The sequence below is a fragment of the Antechinus flavipes genome, chromosome 1 (assembly GCF_016432865.1).
Source record: "Antechinus flavipes isolate AdamAnt ecotype Samford, QLD, Australia chromosome 1, AdamAnt_v2, whole genome shotgun sequence".
Taxonomy (NCBI): Eukaryota; Metazoa; Chordata; class Mammalia; order Dasyuromorphia; family Dasyuridae; genus Antechinus; species Antechinus flavipes.
Window position 1 is genome coordinate 691,612,314 of NC_067398.1, and position 18,666 is coordinate 691,630,979.

General features: G+C 56.9%; 1 protein-coding gene across 16 annotated transcripts in view; it reads left to right on the plus strand.

Moving 5' to 3' along the window:
* The window catches only part of NCOR2 (nuclear receptor corepressor 2), a 267,487-nt gene that overhangs the window by 175,115 nt on the left and 73,706 nt on the right, over positions 1-18,666 (plus strand). For 14 of the 16 annotated variants that reach the window (XM_051972629.1, XM_051972638.1, XM_051972635.1 and 11 more), the window contains 3 exons: positions 770-921; positions 3,248-3,420; positions 9,063-9,125. In XM_051972629.1, the coding sequence (XP_051828589.1) occupies positions 770-921; positions 3,248-3,420; positions 9,063-9,125 (388 nt within the window). The remainder of the gene's footprint in view (positions 1-769; positions 922-3,247; positions 3,421-9,062; positions 9,126-18,666) is intronic. The other 2 variants (XM_051972630.1, XM_051972636.1) reach the window with 2 other exon arrangements.

An 18,666-nucleotide genomic window follows, 5' to 3' on the forward strand; every position in this document is an offset into this window, starting at 1 on the left:
GGTGGGGGTGGTTGGGAGGAGTGTGCCACGGCCAGCCCCGAATGGGCTCGAACTCACGGACATGAGGGCCGGGGTGAAGGCCAGCATTGGTAAAGGACCCATTATTTATCCTGCACAGAGCTGCTACATGAGGGAGAGAATGGGAGGGGCATGTAAGGGAAGAGGGAGGGAGGGAGAAAAAGGGAGAGCGACAGAGAGACACAGACAGAGACAGAGAGATACAGACAGAGCGCTATGTCACTATGTCATGTGATCCTCATCACAGCCTGGGAGATTGGTGCTGTTTTACAGTTGAGCAAACTAAGGCAGACAGGCCCAACCTGGCTGAGGGCTGGAGAGGGAGCTCGGTACAGTGGGAAGAGCCCTAATTAACAGTCATTAGACATTTACTGCCCCTTCCCCCCAGCTGCCTTGTGCTATAACCCTTTGTAACGTCCTGCTCCTTCTCACAGGGGCGGCCTCTGCACCCAGGTCTCCTGGATGCCAGGGCCGGATCCTCCCATTCCCTCTCCCTGGCTCATGGGGGGTTCCCAGTGGAGAAACCCTTGTGACCTGTAGCCAGCATGTGCCCATGTGGATCTGCCACCCACTCTGCCTGGGACCCAGTAGGCACCCTGCTGGGACAGGCCTGCCCCACCCCGCGGCTCAGCTGTTCTCGCCCTGCCCCCCAGCCCTCCTCCTCATCAGTACCCCCTGCTCCCCCTGCCTCCCGGCCCAAGGGTGAAGGGTCACTGCCTCACCTTCTCCCTTTTCCTTTCCCTCCCTGCAGCAGCAGCAGCAACAGCAGCAGCAACAGCAGCAGCAGCAGCAGCAGATGCCCCGAGGCAGCCAGGAGGAGAAGGAGGAGAAGGAGAAGGAGAAAGAGGGGGAGAAGGAGGAAGACAAGCCGGAGGCGGAGAATGACAAAGAGGAGCTGACCAAGTGAGCAGACCTCCCGGAGGGGGCAGGGATGAGGGTGGGTCATGGGCACTCAGGACCCTACAGCCCACTGAGGCAAGACCTATGGGACAGCCTTGTTGAGTGACCCCTGCTGCCCCCCAGGAACTGCGAAGAGACCTTGTGGTCTCCCATCCTGGGATAACCCTCCCCTGCCTTCCCTCTTCTTTCCCACATCATTTTCTTCCTTTCTGCCTCTCCTTCTTTCCCTCTCCCTCTCCCTCTCTCCCTTTTTTTTCCCTCCCTCCCTCTTCCCTTATGTGCCCCTCCCATGCCCTCACTTATGTTCCCCCCCATCATTTTCTTCCCCCTCTCTCTCTCTCCCCCCCTCCTGTCTCACTCTTTCCCTTCCTTCCCTCTCTCTGTCTCTGTTTCTTTCTCTTCCCCCTCTCCCTCTTCCTCTCTCTTCCTCTCCATCTCCCTCCCTCTGCTTCCCCCCTTCACTCCCTGTCTCTTGATCTGAGCCTTCCCAGTTCCCCCCACCCCCACCCTGCCTGCTCTTTCTTAAATCCCCCAGAGGCCTCCAAGTGAATTGCCCATTCCTGCTCTCCTCTTAGACTAATAAATCCAAGCAGTGGCTTTGAAACACTCCCCCCTCCCCCCCATTGGCCGCATCTCCTGAGATTGGGGTGGGGGCGAGGAAGAGATTAAAAAGAGTCAGGGCAGAATGAAATAGGTGAGCGGCCGAGGCGGGGCCCTCGCCTCCAGAGTTATTGATGTGCGCTTGAGCTCTTCCAGATTGCGGCCCGGGCCGGGTCGGGGCCGCGCCGGCCCCCGCGCCTGACACAATCTCGGCAGAGTGGAGCCGGGAGAGATTCATTGCTGGGAAAGGTTGGCAGGCGGAGACCGTTTGGTCCCCGTAATGGGCCCGGCAGCGCAGCTTAAAAGAACATCTGGCTTCATTATAGAGCGTCCTCTCAGACGGTTCCCAGCACAGCCTTTCAGGAAGATGAATGGGGAGGAGCCCGTGATAAATCTCAGTGGCCCCGCATTAAACTCTCCTGTGGCAGGTTGCAGAAGCCCTGGTCCCTGCAGCGAGGCTGTTCACCCTCACAGTCTTGGCCCCCAGAACAGTCCCCCGCACTGTTTGCTCGTGCCCACCCCTTGAGCCAGCTGGGCTTCACCTGGCTTTATGGGGCTGATGGAAAGAGCCCGGCTTGGAGTCGAGCTCCGGAGCCCACAGGATCTCAGAGGCCATTGGTGCAAGCCCTTCATTTTCCCAAAGAGCAACTCTGACTCCTAGAAATTCCACGGAACCTCAGAGATGATCCAGTCCGGCCTCCTCGTTCTCTCAGCCCTCCCCTCTCCCCAAGGGGTGCATAGATTTAAGGCTGCGGCTCAGGCCCTGGAGAAGGGATTCCCCAGTCTCACAGGAGGGGTTCAAATCCATGTCCTCTGAACCCAAGCCTCGCCTTCTGCTCGGCGTTGTCAGCCCCACCACTAACTCGGCAGATGGCCTTGAAGTCCCTCGGCTCTTCCTCCGTAAAGCACAGGGACTACAGCAAATGACCTCCAGATCTGTGAACCTCTACCCCTAGGAGCCCTCCCTTCCTCTCAGATGGGGACATTGGACGGAGAGAACGCTCGGGCTTGTCTGCTGCTCAGCTTATACAGATCTCATCAAAGAGCCTTGCAGATGACCCCAGGAGGTCTGTCCACCAGACCTTGGGGCCTAGCCCTGCCCTTCCCCACACAAGTTTCTAGCTCCAGCACCAGACTAGTTCTATTGGCACTAAATGGCCAGGAATGAAGAATGACAGGGTCCTAAGGGAAGAGGCCTGAGAGAACACTGAGTCCAAACTCCTCATCTTACAGTTGGGGAAACTGAGTCTCAAACAGCTTGTCAGGCTAGGCCCCAGTCCTCTGTGTCAGGCCCCCACCTCACCATGTGGGGCTGCATGCTGGCACATGGGGCCTTAGGAAACTAGATTCCTACCTGAGCAGAGGTGATGAGGTGGCACAGTGGGTAGTGCAGGGACCTAGGGTCAGGAGCACCTGGCTTCCAGTGCTGCCTCAGGCTCTTGGTGGCCTCAGATTTATGAGTTTGCTGGTGGGTGATCCTGGCTGGATAAATGTCACTTAGCCTCTCTACAGCCTCAGTTTCCTCCTGTATGAAGTGAGAGTAATGATAAACCTACCTCCCAGGGTTAGTAGGAGAGAGTGAGAATATTTGTGAGGTGCTTTGAGAACCGATCTAAGTACAAGTAGTTATCTGTTGTTATTGTCTGATTTTTTTTTAAGATCTGCACAGCTCTGGTGTATTTTTCACGACTGACACAAAGCCTCCTTTCTCTTCCTGACTCCTCATTAGGGAGAAGACGGATGACACCTCCGGGGAGGACAATGATGAAAAGGAAGCAGTCACTTCCAAAGGTCGAAAAACTGCCAACAGCCAGGGCAGGCGCAAGGGCCGCATCACCCGCTCGATGGCCAATGAGGCTAACAATGAAGAGGCAGCTACACCTCAGCAGAGCGCAGAACTGGGTGAGTCTTTTTATATCGCTTTCATTTCCTTTCCCTGTGCACTGAAACATCCCTTGTAATAAAAGATTGTTTTGTTTGTTTTAAGAAAGGGAAAAAAAGGTCAGCAAAACCAGCCAACTTATGAGCTGTGTCTGATGGGATCCACTTCGGCCCATTCTCAGCTTTTTTTCAGCGCTGAACGTGGCCTTCCTAAGTGATCCTAGCTGGGGGTGAGAGGCACAGGCTTTGTGGGGCATGATGAGGACGGGGAAGGGAACGAGCTCTGGAGGCTCCCTTGCCACCCATGCTGCACTGATGTCATCAGCTCTGTCTTTTGGTGTCTTGCTAAAAGCTGGGGGGCGGGGGGACCTTAATGACTGGAGTGTTATGGAGTGATAATGGCTTTCTAGATCTGGATTCTCCCAAGCATCCATTTCTAAGAGCAGGAGGAGGTAGGCTGGGTTTTTCTGGGGGTCATTATAAAAACTTAGCTGCGGAATACTGCTCAGAATGCCAGACTTGATAGGTTGGTTACTTTTGCTGAACTGTTTTTTTTTCTCTTGTTTATTCTTTGTTATAAAAATAATAAATAATCATTGGAGTTAGAATTTGAATATTGATTTAAAGTTTGCAAAGTGTTGTATGTATATGATTTCATTTGATTCACTCTGGGTGGTAAGTGCTATTATTCCTATTTTACAGATCAGGAAACTGAGTCTCAGAGAGGTGAAGTGATTCCTTGCTCAGAGTGATCCAGCTAATATGTGGCTGAGATTGGATTTGAATGTGGGTCTTGAGTTGAGATCCAGGGTTTTTATTGTGGAACCGAATTGTAGGGATGACCTGGCCAGGGGTAGGACATATAGGGAAGTAGAGGTGATTGAGCATAATCCATGTGTTAAAACTTGAATGTATCCATGGAAGGAGGTGTTCCCCACACCTTATTTCCCCTGTGTCAAAGTCAGGAGAAGGGATTTCTGGGTCCTCTTTGTCCTGGCACTCCTCTTCCTTGATGCTCCTGAGAGGGAGATGATTGTGTCCTAGTGGAAGGAAGCCTAAGTTGGGGGCAAAAGAGCAGGGTTCTGGTGCCTGCTTGACCATTGGATGGAAAGTGAGCCCTGCAGAGTACAAGTGACTTGATGTCTATCCCCCTACCCATCCTTGGCCTGACCTGCCCTTTCTCAGCGAACAACACGGGGAAGGCAGAACCCTGGTTCCTCCCTCTGGCTACGTAGGATCTACTTTCTGTCTGGCTCTGAGCCACCCAAACTACTTTTCTGTTCCTTCTCTCCATCAGCATTTATCAGGTGCCTACTATGTGCGGAAAATAGTAGTGCATAAGAAGCCGGCCTCAGAGTGAGACAGACCTGAGCGCTCCAGGATCAGTCATTATTCCCACCACTTTGTCTCTACTTGATCTAGACAGGCAGAACGGCATAGTGGATAGGGAGTCAGACTGGAGCCAGGAGGCCCAGGGTTCAAGACACGCTGGCTGTGAGACTAAGGAAGTCGCACAAGCTCTCGGCACCTTTATGCAGCTCTTTGAAGCTTTGATTGAAGAGCAGGCCTAGCAGGCGTTCAGAAGGGGTTTCTGACAGGAGTTCTCTCCCCGCAGGCATCAGAGAGGAACCTGGGGTGGGCAGTGTGCTGGCCACAGCCTGAGGGGTCTCCACGCAGGGTCCTGCTTGCTTCATTCAGCTGATTGCCCAGAACGCTGAGCCCGCTCGTACCTGCATGCACGCACATACACACTGTATACACACCTCTGGGAGAGGTTAGTACGAGGTGATTCCTCGGCCCAGGCAGGACCTGAGACCTCCAGACCAACCCAGCGGGTGGGAGGTCTCAGGGGCGCCATTAAGAACTCGACAGCCAGGGCCTGCTAGTCTGAGGCCGCCTTGTTCCAGGGGTCCAAATGTTGCAGTGATGAAGTTCTAGGAGGTTGTGGCCAGTTGGTGAAATTGAGGACCCGTGCTGTGTTCCTGCCTGCTGCGTTTCTCAGCGCGATCATTTAGCCCTGCTTCAGCATGGCCCGGCACGGGGGAAACGGCCGGTTTGGATGCCAGAAAGGCCGGCTCTCTATGTAGGAGCTTTGTTCTTTGGAGGTGACCTCAGTGCTGCCTGTGCTACCGTGGACTGGTTGTTTCTCCAGGCCTTCTAGCTCCAGACCTATAGTCTGTCGGGTTTTTTAAGACGGGTCCCTTTGTGTCCTTGGGTCTCGCTCCCCCTTTTTGTAAAAAGCGGGGTTGCCCTAGGTCCAAGATTTTAACTCGGGTTTCATGAACCCTTTGGTCTTTGCATGGATTTCGAGTTCATTGAGCTGAGCTAATTTTTTTAAGCGTCTTTATTTCAGTACAATTGGTTTTCTTTGTAATCCTGTGTTTTATTTTATGCCTTTAAAACTGTGCCTCTAAGGAGAGCTCCATAAACTTGGTCAGATGGCCTGCCGCAGGCTCCAGGCCCTTCTCTGGGTCAGCTCTAGATCTGGGCCCTGCCAGCTGCCACATGACAGTGATTTATTAAGCACTTTCTGCGGATGGAAAGAAAGCCAGTGCCAGCCACCCCCGCACTAGGTGCTCTTTCTGTGGGGCCTGGGTGACCTCCCTGGGGCTTTCCGTTCACTGGTGCCAGACTCTTGGCTTCCCCTCTCATTCCTCAGGAGGTCTTCATGTGTGTCTGCTTTTGAGGGGCCGTACCCCAGATCCCCAGACACTCGGGCCTGGCGCACCTTGGGGTACCTGGTCAGCATTCCTTTGACTTGGTATAACCCCAGGAGTCCCCAGGTTATTGGTGGTCATTTTGGCCTCTTGTTCCCGGGCATGTATTTCTAAAGCGGATTCAGGGCCCCATAGTAGGTGAAAACCAATTTTCAAAGCAATTGCTCCCCTTCCCTCACCCCATCTCTGAGACACCTTGCACAGTGCTAGGTGGAGATGGCATTTAAAACATGGCTATTGGCGTCCGAGCTTCCCATGGAAAAGTGGGGAGCTCTCCAAGGTCACCGGGCCATAGATGGGAAGCAGCAGAGGCAGCCCCACCTTTTTGCAGATAACGGAACTTGTCCCAAGTCTGAGAGGTAGCAGGCGATTCGGCGCAATTCAAACCCCATGTCTGGCTTTCACCCGCCACACTGCTGCTCTCCTCCCCTCCTCAGGCTGGCCACAGGATGACTTCTGTGAATTTTTAGCTACAGGCTCCCATTTTCTCCCCAAGTGGAACATCTACCTGCCCGCTCCCACCTCCCTAGGTCACACAATCAGGGTGGCAGGCACCCAGGCTGGAAAGCTCTCCCCCCCGGGACAGCGGGTCCTTCCTTCATTCTGTGCCCCTGCTGGGCCACTTGCCACGTCTCCTTGCTCCTCCTCACACCCGTGACTTCCCTTCCGTTCTGGGTTTGCCATCCAGCTCAGCTGCCCACAGCGGTTTTCATGACTGGGGAATAACGTGTGGTCAGCTCCCATTTCCCTAGGGCTGGGATCCCTATGCCATGGGCCTGAGTGTCAGGACACACATGGAAAGCCACGTCCCATACCTTGGATTTGTTTTGAGCTTGACTTTCCTGCTTCTGTCATTCAGTCAGCAAATGTGTTCAGTGCTTATTCAGTGCTTACTCTGGGCCATGTACTGCGGTAAGTGCTAGAGGCCCCAGCCACGGGCGAATAGCATCTGCCCTCTAGGAGCTCCCATTCAGGTGGCTGGTGTTGTCAGGCTCACGGAGGAGCTCTTCAGGGGAGATCCCAAAGGGGGAGGCACATGTGGGTGGGCACGGGGCCTCCAGCCTGAGGGGGCGTTGAGCTGAGTCCCTGATAGAAACCAGGGGAGCCTGAGAGGCTGAATTGATGAGGAACAGCCGGAGGAAAGCTTCTCCAGGGTGGGAGAGAGAGTACCAGCAGTAGCCCAGGCCAGCTGGATCACAGGGCACCTCCATGGGCTTGTGGAGGGGAGTGAGGGGCAAAAAGATGGAAAGAGACAAAACAGCCAGTTTATGGAAGGCTCGAGGAGCCAAACAGAGGTTTTGATATTTGATCCTGGGAATGATAGGAGCCTTGGAGGTTTGTTGAACAGGGGCTGATGTGGTCTATCTGCACTTTGGGAATCTCAGTCTGGCAGCTGAATGGAGAAAGGACTGCTGTGAGAAGGGACTTGAGGCAAGGAGAGCGCCACCAGCCCGTTACTGCGTGTGTATGGGAGGCTGGCCACAGGGCCATGTTAGGACACCGGTTGTCTGATTGATTGTGAAAGCTGTTTGGAGCAACAGGATTTAACGGTGGATTGGATTCCTGGAAGGGGCGCAGGTGAAGATCGAGGATGGCGCTGAAGGTCTCCAGCCTGACGGTTTGCAAGGATAACGATGCTCTTGATGTTTGGTTGTTGGGGGAGTGGGGAGAAATGGTGAATTCTGTGTTGTGCGCGTGTTTTCCATGCCCACAGGACATCGGTTTCAAGAAGGCCAAGGAAGAGATGACTGGTGACATGGGTTTGACACTCGGGAGAGAGACCCGGGCTGGGTTTAGGGATTTGGGGATCATCCATATAGAGATGATGAGTGAAGCCATGGGAGCCGAGATGGCTCAGTGAACTGGTCTGGAGGGAGAAGATGGCCTAGGACAGAGCCTTGAAGGACATGTGAAGGACACAGTCAGTGGGCAGAGCATGGTGGAAGAATCTGCAGAGAAGACTGAGAGAAGAAGTTATCTGGTCCGTTGGAGAACAACAGATGACAAGAGCCCTTCAGAGGGAGCCAGAAGGCGGCATCCAGTGAACAATGGCGTCCAAGGAGCGAGGGTGTCCAGGGAGCGAGGGCGTCCAGTGAGCGATGGCGTCCAGGGAGCGAGGGCATCCAGTGAACGAGGGCGTCCAGGGAGTGATGGCATCCAGGAAGCGAGGGCGTCCAGTGAACGATGGCATCCAGGGAGTGAAGGCGTCCAGTGAACGATGGCGTCCAGTGCAGCAGGGAGCCTGAGCTGCGTCCGCCTTGGATTTGGCGACTTAAAACAGCAATGGTCATTTGGGGAAGGAAGAGCAGTTTCAGTGAAATGATGAGGTCGGAAGCCAGATTGCAGAGTGAGAGGGAAGGAAAGCAGAGTCTGTGAGTGTAGACACCTCTCTCTTGAGGAGTGTAGCCAAGAAGGGAGGAGAGAGACAGTCCTGTAGCTAAAGAGATGGTTGGCAGCAGCGAGGGCTTTTGGAGGACGTGGGAGATGCTGGGTGTGTGCATCATGGCGGTGGGGAAGTGGCTATGGGAGAGACTCCGCTCCTTCCCTCTGGACAGAGGGAAGCTCGTGGTAGCAGTTTTGTACCTGACCTTTCTAGGGCACTCTGCCATAAGCTGTCTCACAGTCACCCCCGGAGCAGGGAGGGCCTACAGGAATCTTGCCCATTTTCCAGATGAGGATGTTAAGGTCCAGGAGAGATTGACCAGCTTGCCCAGGCTCACACAGCCAGTAAGTGTTCAAGGAGGGCTTGGACCCAGGTCTTCCTGACTAAGGAGTCCAGCACTAAAACTATTCTTAGAACTACCTCCTCCAGAAGAGCTGCCTGAGTCTCTCTCCTCTCCCTAGTGGCATAGGAAGATAAAAAGATCCCTCTGATCCTCTTTTTTTTTGCCCCCTCTCCCTCCCTCATCCCGCCCACTTCCTAATTGCATTTGTTTTTTTTGCCAGCTTCCTTGGAAATGAATGAGAGTTCTCGCTGGACCGAGGAAGAGATGGATACTGCTAAAAAAGGTGATTGATTCTGTTTTGTTCACCCCGCCCCGTTTCCCCCCTAGATCCCACCAGCAAGAACCTTGGGGCATGTGGACATAAAGATTGTAAGGGTCTCAGTGTAGCTACGAGAGACCCAGGTCAGGAGCCCGGGGCTTCTGGGCTCCCCCTCGCCTTAAAACGTAGTCCTCTCTCACTCACTGGGAGGCTGTGGACAAGCCACTTTGTGTCCTGTCACTTGGCTTTTTGAAACATGGGTGCAAAATGTCCCCGTCTGCTCTGTAGACGGGTGGTCCAGTGCGTAGAATGTCGGTGTGGTGATGGAGATCCCGGGGCCACTTCCTGTGTGACCACGGGCAGTCACTCCTCTTCTTTCCTGGCCTCACCCCCTTGGCTGTTAAATGAGAGGGTGCACTTGGGCCCGCCGGCCCCCGAGGCCAGGAGCCGGGCTGCAGAGGTCCGCGACATGAGGAGGAGACCAGACCCCGCTGAAAAGCCGGCCCTCCTCGCTTGGACGTCACACTCGGGATGCAGAGGGACACGTGCACGGCTGCTCCTATTGTGGACAACCCGGGGACCCGCTGTTTGGTGACTGAGCCGGCCCCGGGGGCAGGACAGGCGGTGGGAAGGCTCCTGGCCCAGTTGGCTGGGAGAGATGGGGCTGGAAGCTCTCTGAGGCTGCTCCCCAAGCTAGGTGGTGTCTCCTGGATGTTCTGTCCCGGGCCGCGCCCCACGTAGCAAGAGCTGGAGACGTTGTGCGCTGTGCTGAGGGGAACTGGGCTTCCTCCAGGATCAGCTGGGGCGTTGCTGAGAGACTGCGCAGAAGCGGAGGCCCGGGAGGGCTTCCTCGTGGCCTTTGGCAGGGAAGCCGTAGAGAGCGATCCTGTTTTTCGGTAGGGAGCGGTTTGTGGTCGTGAGGAAGCACTCGGAGCGTTGTTGGGAAACACTTGTAGTGCTGCAGAGCGAGCGGGAGCGCCGTGGTGTCGGACAGGCCTGCTGTCGGGGGAACGGCGGCCGGGCCGCGGGGAGAGGGCCTGTTTGGGTACGGGTGAGCCACCATCTTGGGTGTGGCGACAAGTGGAAGGAGCCTTGTGGAATGCTCGGGGCCCGGCGCCACGGAGGCCCCTGTTTGGCCTCCAAAGCTCTTCCCAACTCGGCCTCGACTTGCCCTTCCAGCTCAGCTATTGCTCCTCTTCCTGCCTTCTGAGGTTCAGTTAAATCAGCCCCAGGGCCGTTACTGGGCGAGAGACAGCACGGCCTTCCCTGCTCCCCTTTCCTCTCAGGGTCTCAGGCTTCCTTCAGAGCTCACTCAGCTCAAGCACCGCCTCCCACACCAGGCCTCTCCAGAGCAGCTGGGATGTGCCTTCCCTGCCCGCCCATTTGTTTGAATTGATCATTATATGTGTCACAAGGCTCAGGATATCGTTCCCAGGAGAATTTGAGCACCCTGAGGGCGGGGGGGTCTCTGTCTCTCTTGCCCTCCCTCCCCCCCATAATGCTTAGCACAGCGTAGGCACTTAATAAATGCTCGTGGATTGGTTGTTTGGCAAATACATGTGGCATGTTGCAGCCCAGAACTGTTTGATTGTCGGTAGGTCCTGGGAATACTTCTGACAGCATTCCATGTGCGGCAGGACCGGGGAACGGTTGTTGGGTCACAGCCCCAGCCACCGTGGGCCGGACGTTTGAGATACTGATGAAAAAGAGAAGCTGCCCCTGCTTTGAGGGAGCTTCCTTTCCTTGGAGTGGGCGGAAGAACTAGGAGAGGGTCTCAGAGCCTTCCCTGAAGCACTCTCTCCTCCTGCCTCTTCCCCTCCCTCTACTGTGAGGGAACAGGGCAAAAGGCTAGCAAGGACTGCCCTTGGCTGCCACTCCCCCCCCCCCCCCCCCCGAGAGAGATAGCCTTATGGGGCTGGGAATCTGCGAGACTCTGCTTCTGGCCATTCCCCTGCCTCCTGCCAGCTCTGGGATGTCCAGCCTGGTCAGTAGTGATTGCTGGTAGCCTGTCCAGAAACCAGAGAGAGGAGGATGACATCTGCTTCTCTTGATGTTTCCAAGAGACCTGAGGCCATGAGCTGCTCCCCCTCTCCCTGGTTCTCTGGCTCACCAACCTCTGTGACTCTGTAGCGCTCTCCTGCTCGGAATGTATCTTCTTATCTGTCTCGGTGCCCCTCCATCTCTGTCCCTCCATCCCTCTGCCCTCCTCTGCCCTTCATCTCTCTGCTCTCCATCCCTCTGCCCTCCATCCCTCTGCCCTCCATCCCTCTGTCCTCCATCCCTCTGCCCTCCTTCTCTGCCCTTCGTCTCTCTGCTCTCCATCCCTCTGCCCTCCATCCCTCTGCCATCCATCCCTCTGCCCTCCATCCCTCTGCCCTCCATCTCTCTGCCCCGGTGTTTCTCCCTTCATTTCTTGTTGTTTTTCTGTCTCCCTGCCTCCCCACCACCTGCCCTCTCCCCCTCTCTTCCCCTCTCCTCTCCCCCCCCCCCCCCGCCATCCGCTGGCATTTTACTGCTAATGCTCTCTTGTTCTTGGCTCTGGCTGAGTCACAATGGAAACCAGACAGGCTACCTGGGCAGCCGCTGGCTCGACTCGGGCCCTTCCTGGGGGAAGCCTGCCAGCCCCGGCCTCCGCTTCCTTTCAGAGCCTCCAGCTCGCCTCCCCTGGGTCCCGGTGGGGAGGGCGCAAGGCCCGGCGGCACTCGGCCTGTTTAAGGAAGGTGCTGGCCGCCAGCCCTTTGCCGAAAGCTGGGTGGCAGAGCGGGGCCGTGTTGGAGTAGAGGAGGCAGGAGGACACGGTTCCCGACAGGGAGGGGATGAGTCACCAGTGGCTGAGATGAGCCGCTCCATGTTGCTGAAATTGGGCCCCGTCCCCAGAGTCTGGCTGCGGTTCACCGGGGGCGGGCAGCCTCCGATCGTACTGAACAGCAGTGACGGGGGCTCGGGAGGAAGACGGCGAGAAGCCCCCTGTTGTTAGAGTGAGCTGGTGAGGGGGCCCGGCAGGAGCGCAGCGTCCCTGATCGGTGACATTTTTAATAATGCAATAAAGCCCGATGCGCTCGTCTGCCGTAAATTACAGCAGTCGGGACAATTACGGGGTAGGGCGCCTGCTAATCGGCATGTGACTGCCAGCGGCGGGATGCAGGTGCGGCCAGAATGCGGGTCGCATCCCCCCGTTGAGGAGCCGTCGCCGGCCTCTGGCCCGCCCTCCCCCTTCCCTCTCATTCCTCAAAACCCAGAGAGCGCCCAGGAGGCCAGCTCCCCCCTCGGCTCCGAGCTCCACGCTGCTGGACGGCAGCCAGGACCCGGAACCTTCAAAGTGGGGGATGAACCCAGAGCGATGTCTTTGGGGCTTTTGATCACATTAGGTAGTTTGGCCCGAGCTTTGTAGCAGCGCTCTCACCTTTTGGATCCGGCTTGGTGTCAGCCTCTGCAAGGGGCAGGGAGGAGGAGGTCTGCCCACAGGTATGCCCGGGGCACTCGGCTGCCACTCACTGCCAGGCTGCTTGGATTGATTGACTGGTTGGCTTGGAATCAAACCCTGACCCAGCTCAGTCTCTCTCCCTCCCTCTCTTTCCCCCTCTCTGTCTCTCTCCTTCTCTCTCTCTCTCTCTCTCTCGCATACACACATACATCCCTAAAAGAGAGAAAACAGGACTTCGTGAAGGGATGATCCTGCAGAACCCAGCAGCTTGTAGCTCTGGCGTTTAGAAAGTACCAGGCCTCTTGCTAGACACTGGGAAGAAAGGAAGAAAGGAGGAAGAAAAAAGAGCAAAGAAAGAAAACACATTATGTGCTTTCTATGGCCTTGAGAGCCCAGATTGAAAGAACAAAGTGACTGTTAGCTCAGTCAGTGCGCATTTATTAACCCTCGACTGTTTGCCGAGCCCTCTGATGGACCCAGCTAGAATGCACGGAGAATGCATTGGGGACAGACTGCTCCCTAGGAAGAGGCCCCCGGGGCACACCCCTGCCTACATGCTAGGCTGGGCCAGAGCCCGAGGGCAGGACAGAGTTTTCCCCAGGGAGCTCAGGCCCCCCCTGGAGGGGGTGCGGATTTGCAGCCGGGAGGTATCAGCAGCAATCAGATGAGATAGCGGTGAAGGCAGTGGCTGCCCTCCGGGGGCTCCCCCTTCCTCTGACAAAGCGCCAAGTGAGCCGGTGGGCCCGCCGAGGAGGGAGACACCCCCACGTACGATGTCCTGACAGAAAGTGTGGGTGCCGGGCTAGCTCAGTAAGCATCGGAGGCGGGGGAGTGTTCTGCGGACCGAGGCTAGAAAGCTGAGAGAGGCCCGGCCTCAGCTCGCGGGGGGGAAGTGCCGTGTGCCTGTGTCCCTGGATGCAGTGGGGAGGGCCCCCAGCAGCACAAGCCTGCGTTGCTCAGCCAGCCCCTGGTGCCCACAGGCCTGCTGCAGAGAGCTCCCCATGGGGAGCCCCTGTAAGGGAGCCTTGGGCGGGAGCAGGTGTACAGCTACCCCCCTCCCCCACCCTTGGTCTGCCAGCATCTCTCTCTCTCTCCCCAAAGGGAGGAGATCCGGAAAGGTTCCGTGGTCAGCCTGGGACACATCTGGGAGCCAGGCCCCGTGGCCTCCCTCCCTCCCAGGGAGCAGCAGCGGCCGACCTTGAGGGTTCAGCCTGCACACAACTAGGGTGGGGAGGGGAGGAGGAGAGAGGGGCTGATCCTGGGCAGCCCCGAGAGGGTTACCCAGTGAGTCCTCTCTGCCCAGGCCTCTTGGACTAGAATGGCCGGAGGCTGTGGCAGCCCTGAGCACCCCGTGGGGCCCTCTGGCTGTAGGATTTCTCTAAGGTGTAAGCGCTGCGTAAGGTGTAAGGTGAAAAATGTGCTGGGTTTGAATTCAGACCTTCTGGGTCTTGATTTCCTCCCATGAATCTTTGATCCTGCACTCCTATATCCATGAACCCATGTGTAGAGCTCCAAGACCGCAATCAGGAAGACCTGAATTCTGTTTCCTCATCTGTAAAAAGGATGTCATAGCCCTTACCTCCCAGGTTGTTGTGAGACTCAGAAGAGATGAATTCTACCCAACCTCTCTGCCCCATCCCCAACCAGGTGACGTAATCAGGAAAGGTGAACCAGTTGGGCCTGGACAGCCTCAGGGCCTCCTGAGATAGCTCGGGGGCCATTTGGGACAGCCTCAGGTCCCAGCTGTAGCCCTTATATATAAGAGACATCTGCTCTTCACAATGCTTGGCCTGGTAAACAAGGCCAGGGATGTAGGAGCTTTTTCTCCTGCCCCAGAGAAGTGAAATAAACCTGGGGTGAGGCAGGAGCTCCCTGGGGTGGTCTCTGAGTGCCAGGAGAGCTGGAAGGGGCCATCAAGCCCAGCTCTCTCATTTGCAGATGAGGAATCCAGGGCCCAGAGAGAGAGCAATGACTTGGCCAGGATAGGAGGTGTCAGAGGCAAGATTTGAAACCGGCCCCTCTGTATCCCAATCCAGAGCTCTTCCTGTTCTGCCAAGATGGTGGAGAATCAGAGCGGCCCAGGGTGTTCTCAATGGAAAGTGAACGGAGGCCTCTGGCCCGGCCCAAAGCTGCTATTCTCCTCTCCCCACCAGACTGGGAACTTTCTGAGGGCAGAGACGGTGCCTTTGCCTTTCTTTGTTTCTCCAGAGCCTGGCACACAGTAGGCAGTTACTAAATGCTTTTGCCCGGCTGTGGCTCCAGACCTTTAGCCCTCTGGAGGCAGCCTTCCACCCAGCATCTCAGTGCTCTCTGCCAGGCCAAATGCCTGGAAATGATTGTCTGGGTTCTCCCCTGGGGTTTTATCAGGGTGGAGCCTCTCCGCTCCAGCACCTTGGTGGGATGCGGGAGTCCCTGCAGGTGAAGCAGTTCTAGATTTAAAGTAGGAAGAGCCCTTGGGGTTAGCTCGTTTTACAGATGAGGAAACTGAGACCAATAGGCCTTTAGAACTGGGAAGAATCTTTGAGGTCACTTAGATGGGGTTTTATAAATGAGGAAATGCACACTGCCCCACAGAGTGGCAGCTGAGGAGTCCACAAGGCTGGGGTTCCAGTCCTGCCCCAAACACTTCCGAGCTTTGGGCCCTTGGGCAGGTCAGCGACGTGCTGGGAGCCTCATGTGTAAGCCGGGGCGGGGGGGAGGGCAGAGGCAGCCTCTAGGCTCCCAGGAGCCTTCCTTGGCCCGAGCGCCTGGAATGGTTGTGTCGGAGTTACCTTTCTGAGCTCCTGGGCCTCTTTGAAGAGGCTTTGAGAAGAGCCGTGTGCTCGGCATGGCGGGAGGTTTCCCTGGGTGACAGCAGGAACTGTGGAATTAGAAACCAGAGCGTCCCCCACCCCCCGAGAGCTCCCTGCTTGAAGACCCTGAAATATGACCTCCCAGAAAGCCTCCCTGCCTTGGCTCTGGCCCAGTGGGCTCCGGCTCCAAATACAGTCCCCCTGGACGCCCACCCTTCCCCAGGAGAGCTCATTACCTGCAGAGTGGTGGTCTGAGACACTTCCTGCCCGATGCAATTCCTGTCTGCTCCGTCCCATTGCGGGGCTGCCGTTCCTCAGCTTCCGCAGCGTCAGAGAAATCGATTTGATTTTTCAAAATGAAACTTTTCTTCTCTGAGCTTGGAGTCTGAAAGAGTTGAGGCTCAGACAGGCTCTCCACAACTGCTTGATGACCTTGAGGAAATTACTCCCCTCTCCCGCCTCAGTTTCCTTATCTGTAAAATATAGGGATTTAGTTGTGGGCCTCGAAGGCTCTAAGTTTGTGATCCAGGAATCCGTAGTGGGGTGGGACGGGAACACTCCAATCCCCCAAAGCCCTGTGCCGTTGTCAGAGGATCCCCAGGGAGCGTGGGATGGGGTGAGAGATAAGCCAGGTTCAACCAACCATGGCGGGCCTCCCTCCCAGGGTATTCCGTTCTCTAGCTGGGAACCCAGTGCCCTGCAAGCCGCCCACCTAGTCAAGGCTGGCCAAGGGCAGGCAGAGAGCCCTGATTGATGGCGGAGGTCGGGAGGCGGCCCTCGTTCGTCCAGCCCGCTCCATCCTCCCCGTCTACCTTGGTGACCTTGGGCACTTCCTCATCTGCTCAAGACGGCCTCAAGTCTGACTCCCCGGGGTCTGCTGTTTGTCACTTGCTTAGCTTCTGTCCCCCCCCCCCAGCCCCCAAACCCCCTGAAGCAGGGAAGGGGAACAGCTGGAACCAGGCAGTCAGAGGGTTAAGCAGGAGGACACCGGAGTGACCTGGTCTATTCAGAGGCTGATCAAAGTTCAGGTTAGAGTTCTGTGTAGTTACCTTTCACCCCCACCCCCACTCCAGTGATTCTGGGACTGCTTTCTGCTCTTGGGGCAGGAACAACTGTGGGGGAGGGAAGGGGAGAACCCGGGGCAGGTGGAGACGGGCTCAGGACCTCTTCTGTGGAAAAAGGAACCAGAAAAAGGGTGGCTGGGAGCAGGCCCCCGATCCGTGCCAGGAAGTAGAGGCGGGAGGGTCCCTGTGATCCTTAAGGACTATGTTTGGAGAGGCTCTTCGAGGAGCCCCCAAATCCCCTGGGGAGGTGGAGGTCGTGCCTAGGGAGTGAGATCGCCCCCTCCCCCCGGACAGGCCAGGGAGAGATGCTGCCCTCATCACCTCCACCTCCCCAGGCCAGCCCCTGCCCTGATTCCCACAGACCTTCAGGCCTCTGTTCCCTTTGTGAAGTCTTACTGCCCAGCCCCCTTCCAGCTGGTGGGCTATTCCCTCCCTTTGCATTTGTGCCCTCTGCTTTTCGTGGGCATTTGTAAGCCCTCGCCCACCAGGGTGCGATGATTGCCTTTGTTGTCATCTCTGATGCCGGCACCTGATGGGCACTAGACAGAGAAGGGTCGGCCGAGGCCTTCTGCCCCCGTGCAGCAGCCTCTGCCCGATTGGGTTCTGCTCTCACGGAATGGGTGATCTGTTCACCCCATTAGCTTCAGGTGGTCAGCCTCAGTTTTCTCACCTGTAAAATGGAGCGGTAGATTTTAGAGCACTGAAAGGAACCTTGTTTTATCCCCTGATTTTACCAAGGCAGAGAGGCTGGAACTTGTCCAAGGTCACACATGCATTAATTAGCAGAGCCAGGATCCAAATCCAGGTTGAGACTCGGATAGAGAATTAAAATGCGTTGCTGTGATTATCATTATTAGCTTCCTCCATCTGCAGGGGGTGAGGAGAGACCTAGAAAGGGCGCCCGGGGCCCAGAGTGTCTCTCCTCGTGCTGGTGAACGATCTCGGGGCCGAGGAAGGAAATCCTTCCTCCGAGTCCAAAGCGGCGGGGGCGGGCGGCGGGAGGGGGCCTGGAAAATCTGCCTTTGTGGAAAGCCCGTGAGCCTGCGCTGCCCCTGCTGCTGACATAGGAAGCGGGAGGGGGAGGAGGGAGGGAAGCGAAGGCCAAGTTGGCCCGCCCCTCGTCAACCTGGGCTTGTGCCACACTGGCTGTTATTAACACTGTCTAGAGGTCACATTCAGACGCGATGAGCCCGTGGGTCACCCAGAGGAAAAGATTAGGGCTCATTACTGGGGCTCCCTCCTAAGCGAGCCGGCCCCAGCTGGCGGAGCGGGCCGGAGCTCTCCGCAGTCAGCTCCATCTGCCTTTTATTTTCCCCCCATAACTTAGGGTTTTTGTGGCTGTTGTTGATGTCGTTGCCTTTTGGGGGGAAGCGGGGAAGGTGCCTGCGGCCGTGCCTGTGAGGAGGCTCCCCCGGCAGTGAGCCCTATCCCGCAGCTGGCACGGGGGGAGAATCGCCTGCCCTGGCCGGGGAGGGAGGCCTTTCTCTGGGAGCTGTGGAGCGGGAGAAGCCGCAGCCAGCACCGCGGCCGCCCCGCGCCCCCGTCAGAAGTGACAGGCTGGGCGAGGAGCTCCGGGGGGCCCAGGAGACGCCAGAGTGTGAGGACGCTCTTGCCCGTGACCCTGTCACAAGCTTCAGGCCACCGGCTGGCTGCCTGTCCCCCTCACCCCCCCTTCCTTGGCAGTTCTTGGGAGGTGGGAGGGCAGAGCTGAAAGGAGCCCAGAGCTGGGCTGTCTTTCCTCCTCCCTCTTCCCTCCTCCCTCTTCCTCCTCCCCCCTTCTCCAACCCCTCCTTCCTTTGGCGGCTCCAAGAGAAGGCAAACAGGAGGAGCGGAAAGGATGTGAGAGCAGTGAAGTCCGAGCCCCCGTCTCAGACAGAAGCCGCCGCCGCCGCCCGCCGCATCTCAGCGGGTCCTTGTTATTGCGTCTCTTACTCCTTTTGCTCCCTGTGTGCCGTATGTTTCGGGAAAACTTAGCAGAAGGGGAATCGCGGATAAGAGAATGTGAGTATCCTTTCAGCAGGGGAGCTGGGGGGGGGGGGCAGGCTGGGTTTGTTCGGAAACATCCACGGATGGGTATCTTAGATGCGTCTATGGAGGGATTCTCCCCTGCTCCTCCCTGTTTCCCTTATTCCCAGCCTTGGACCATACTGGGCAAACTGTTGCCAGAGAAGAGCTGGGGGGCCGGGGGCCGGGACCCGCTGGGCCGCTTTCGTGGGTGGCACTCCGCTGGAGAGCCCTTGGTGCCCCTGGGTGGCGATGCTGTTGACAACTCCCCCCCCCCCCAG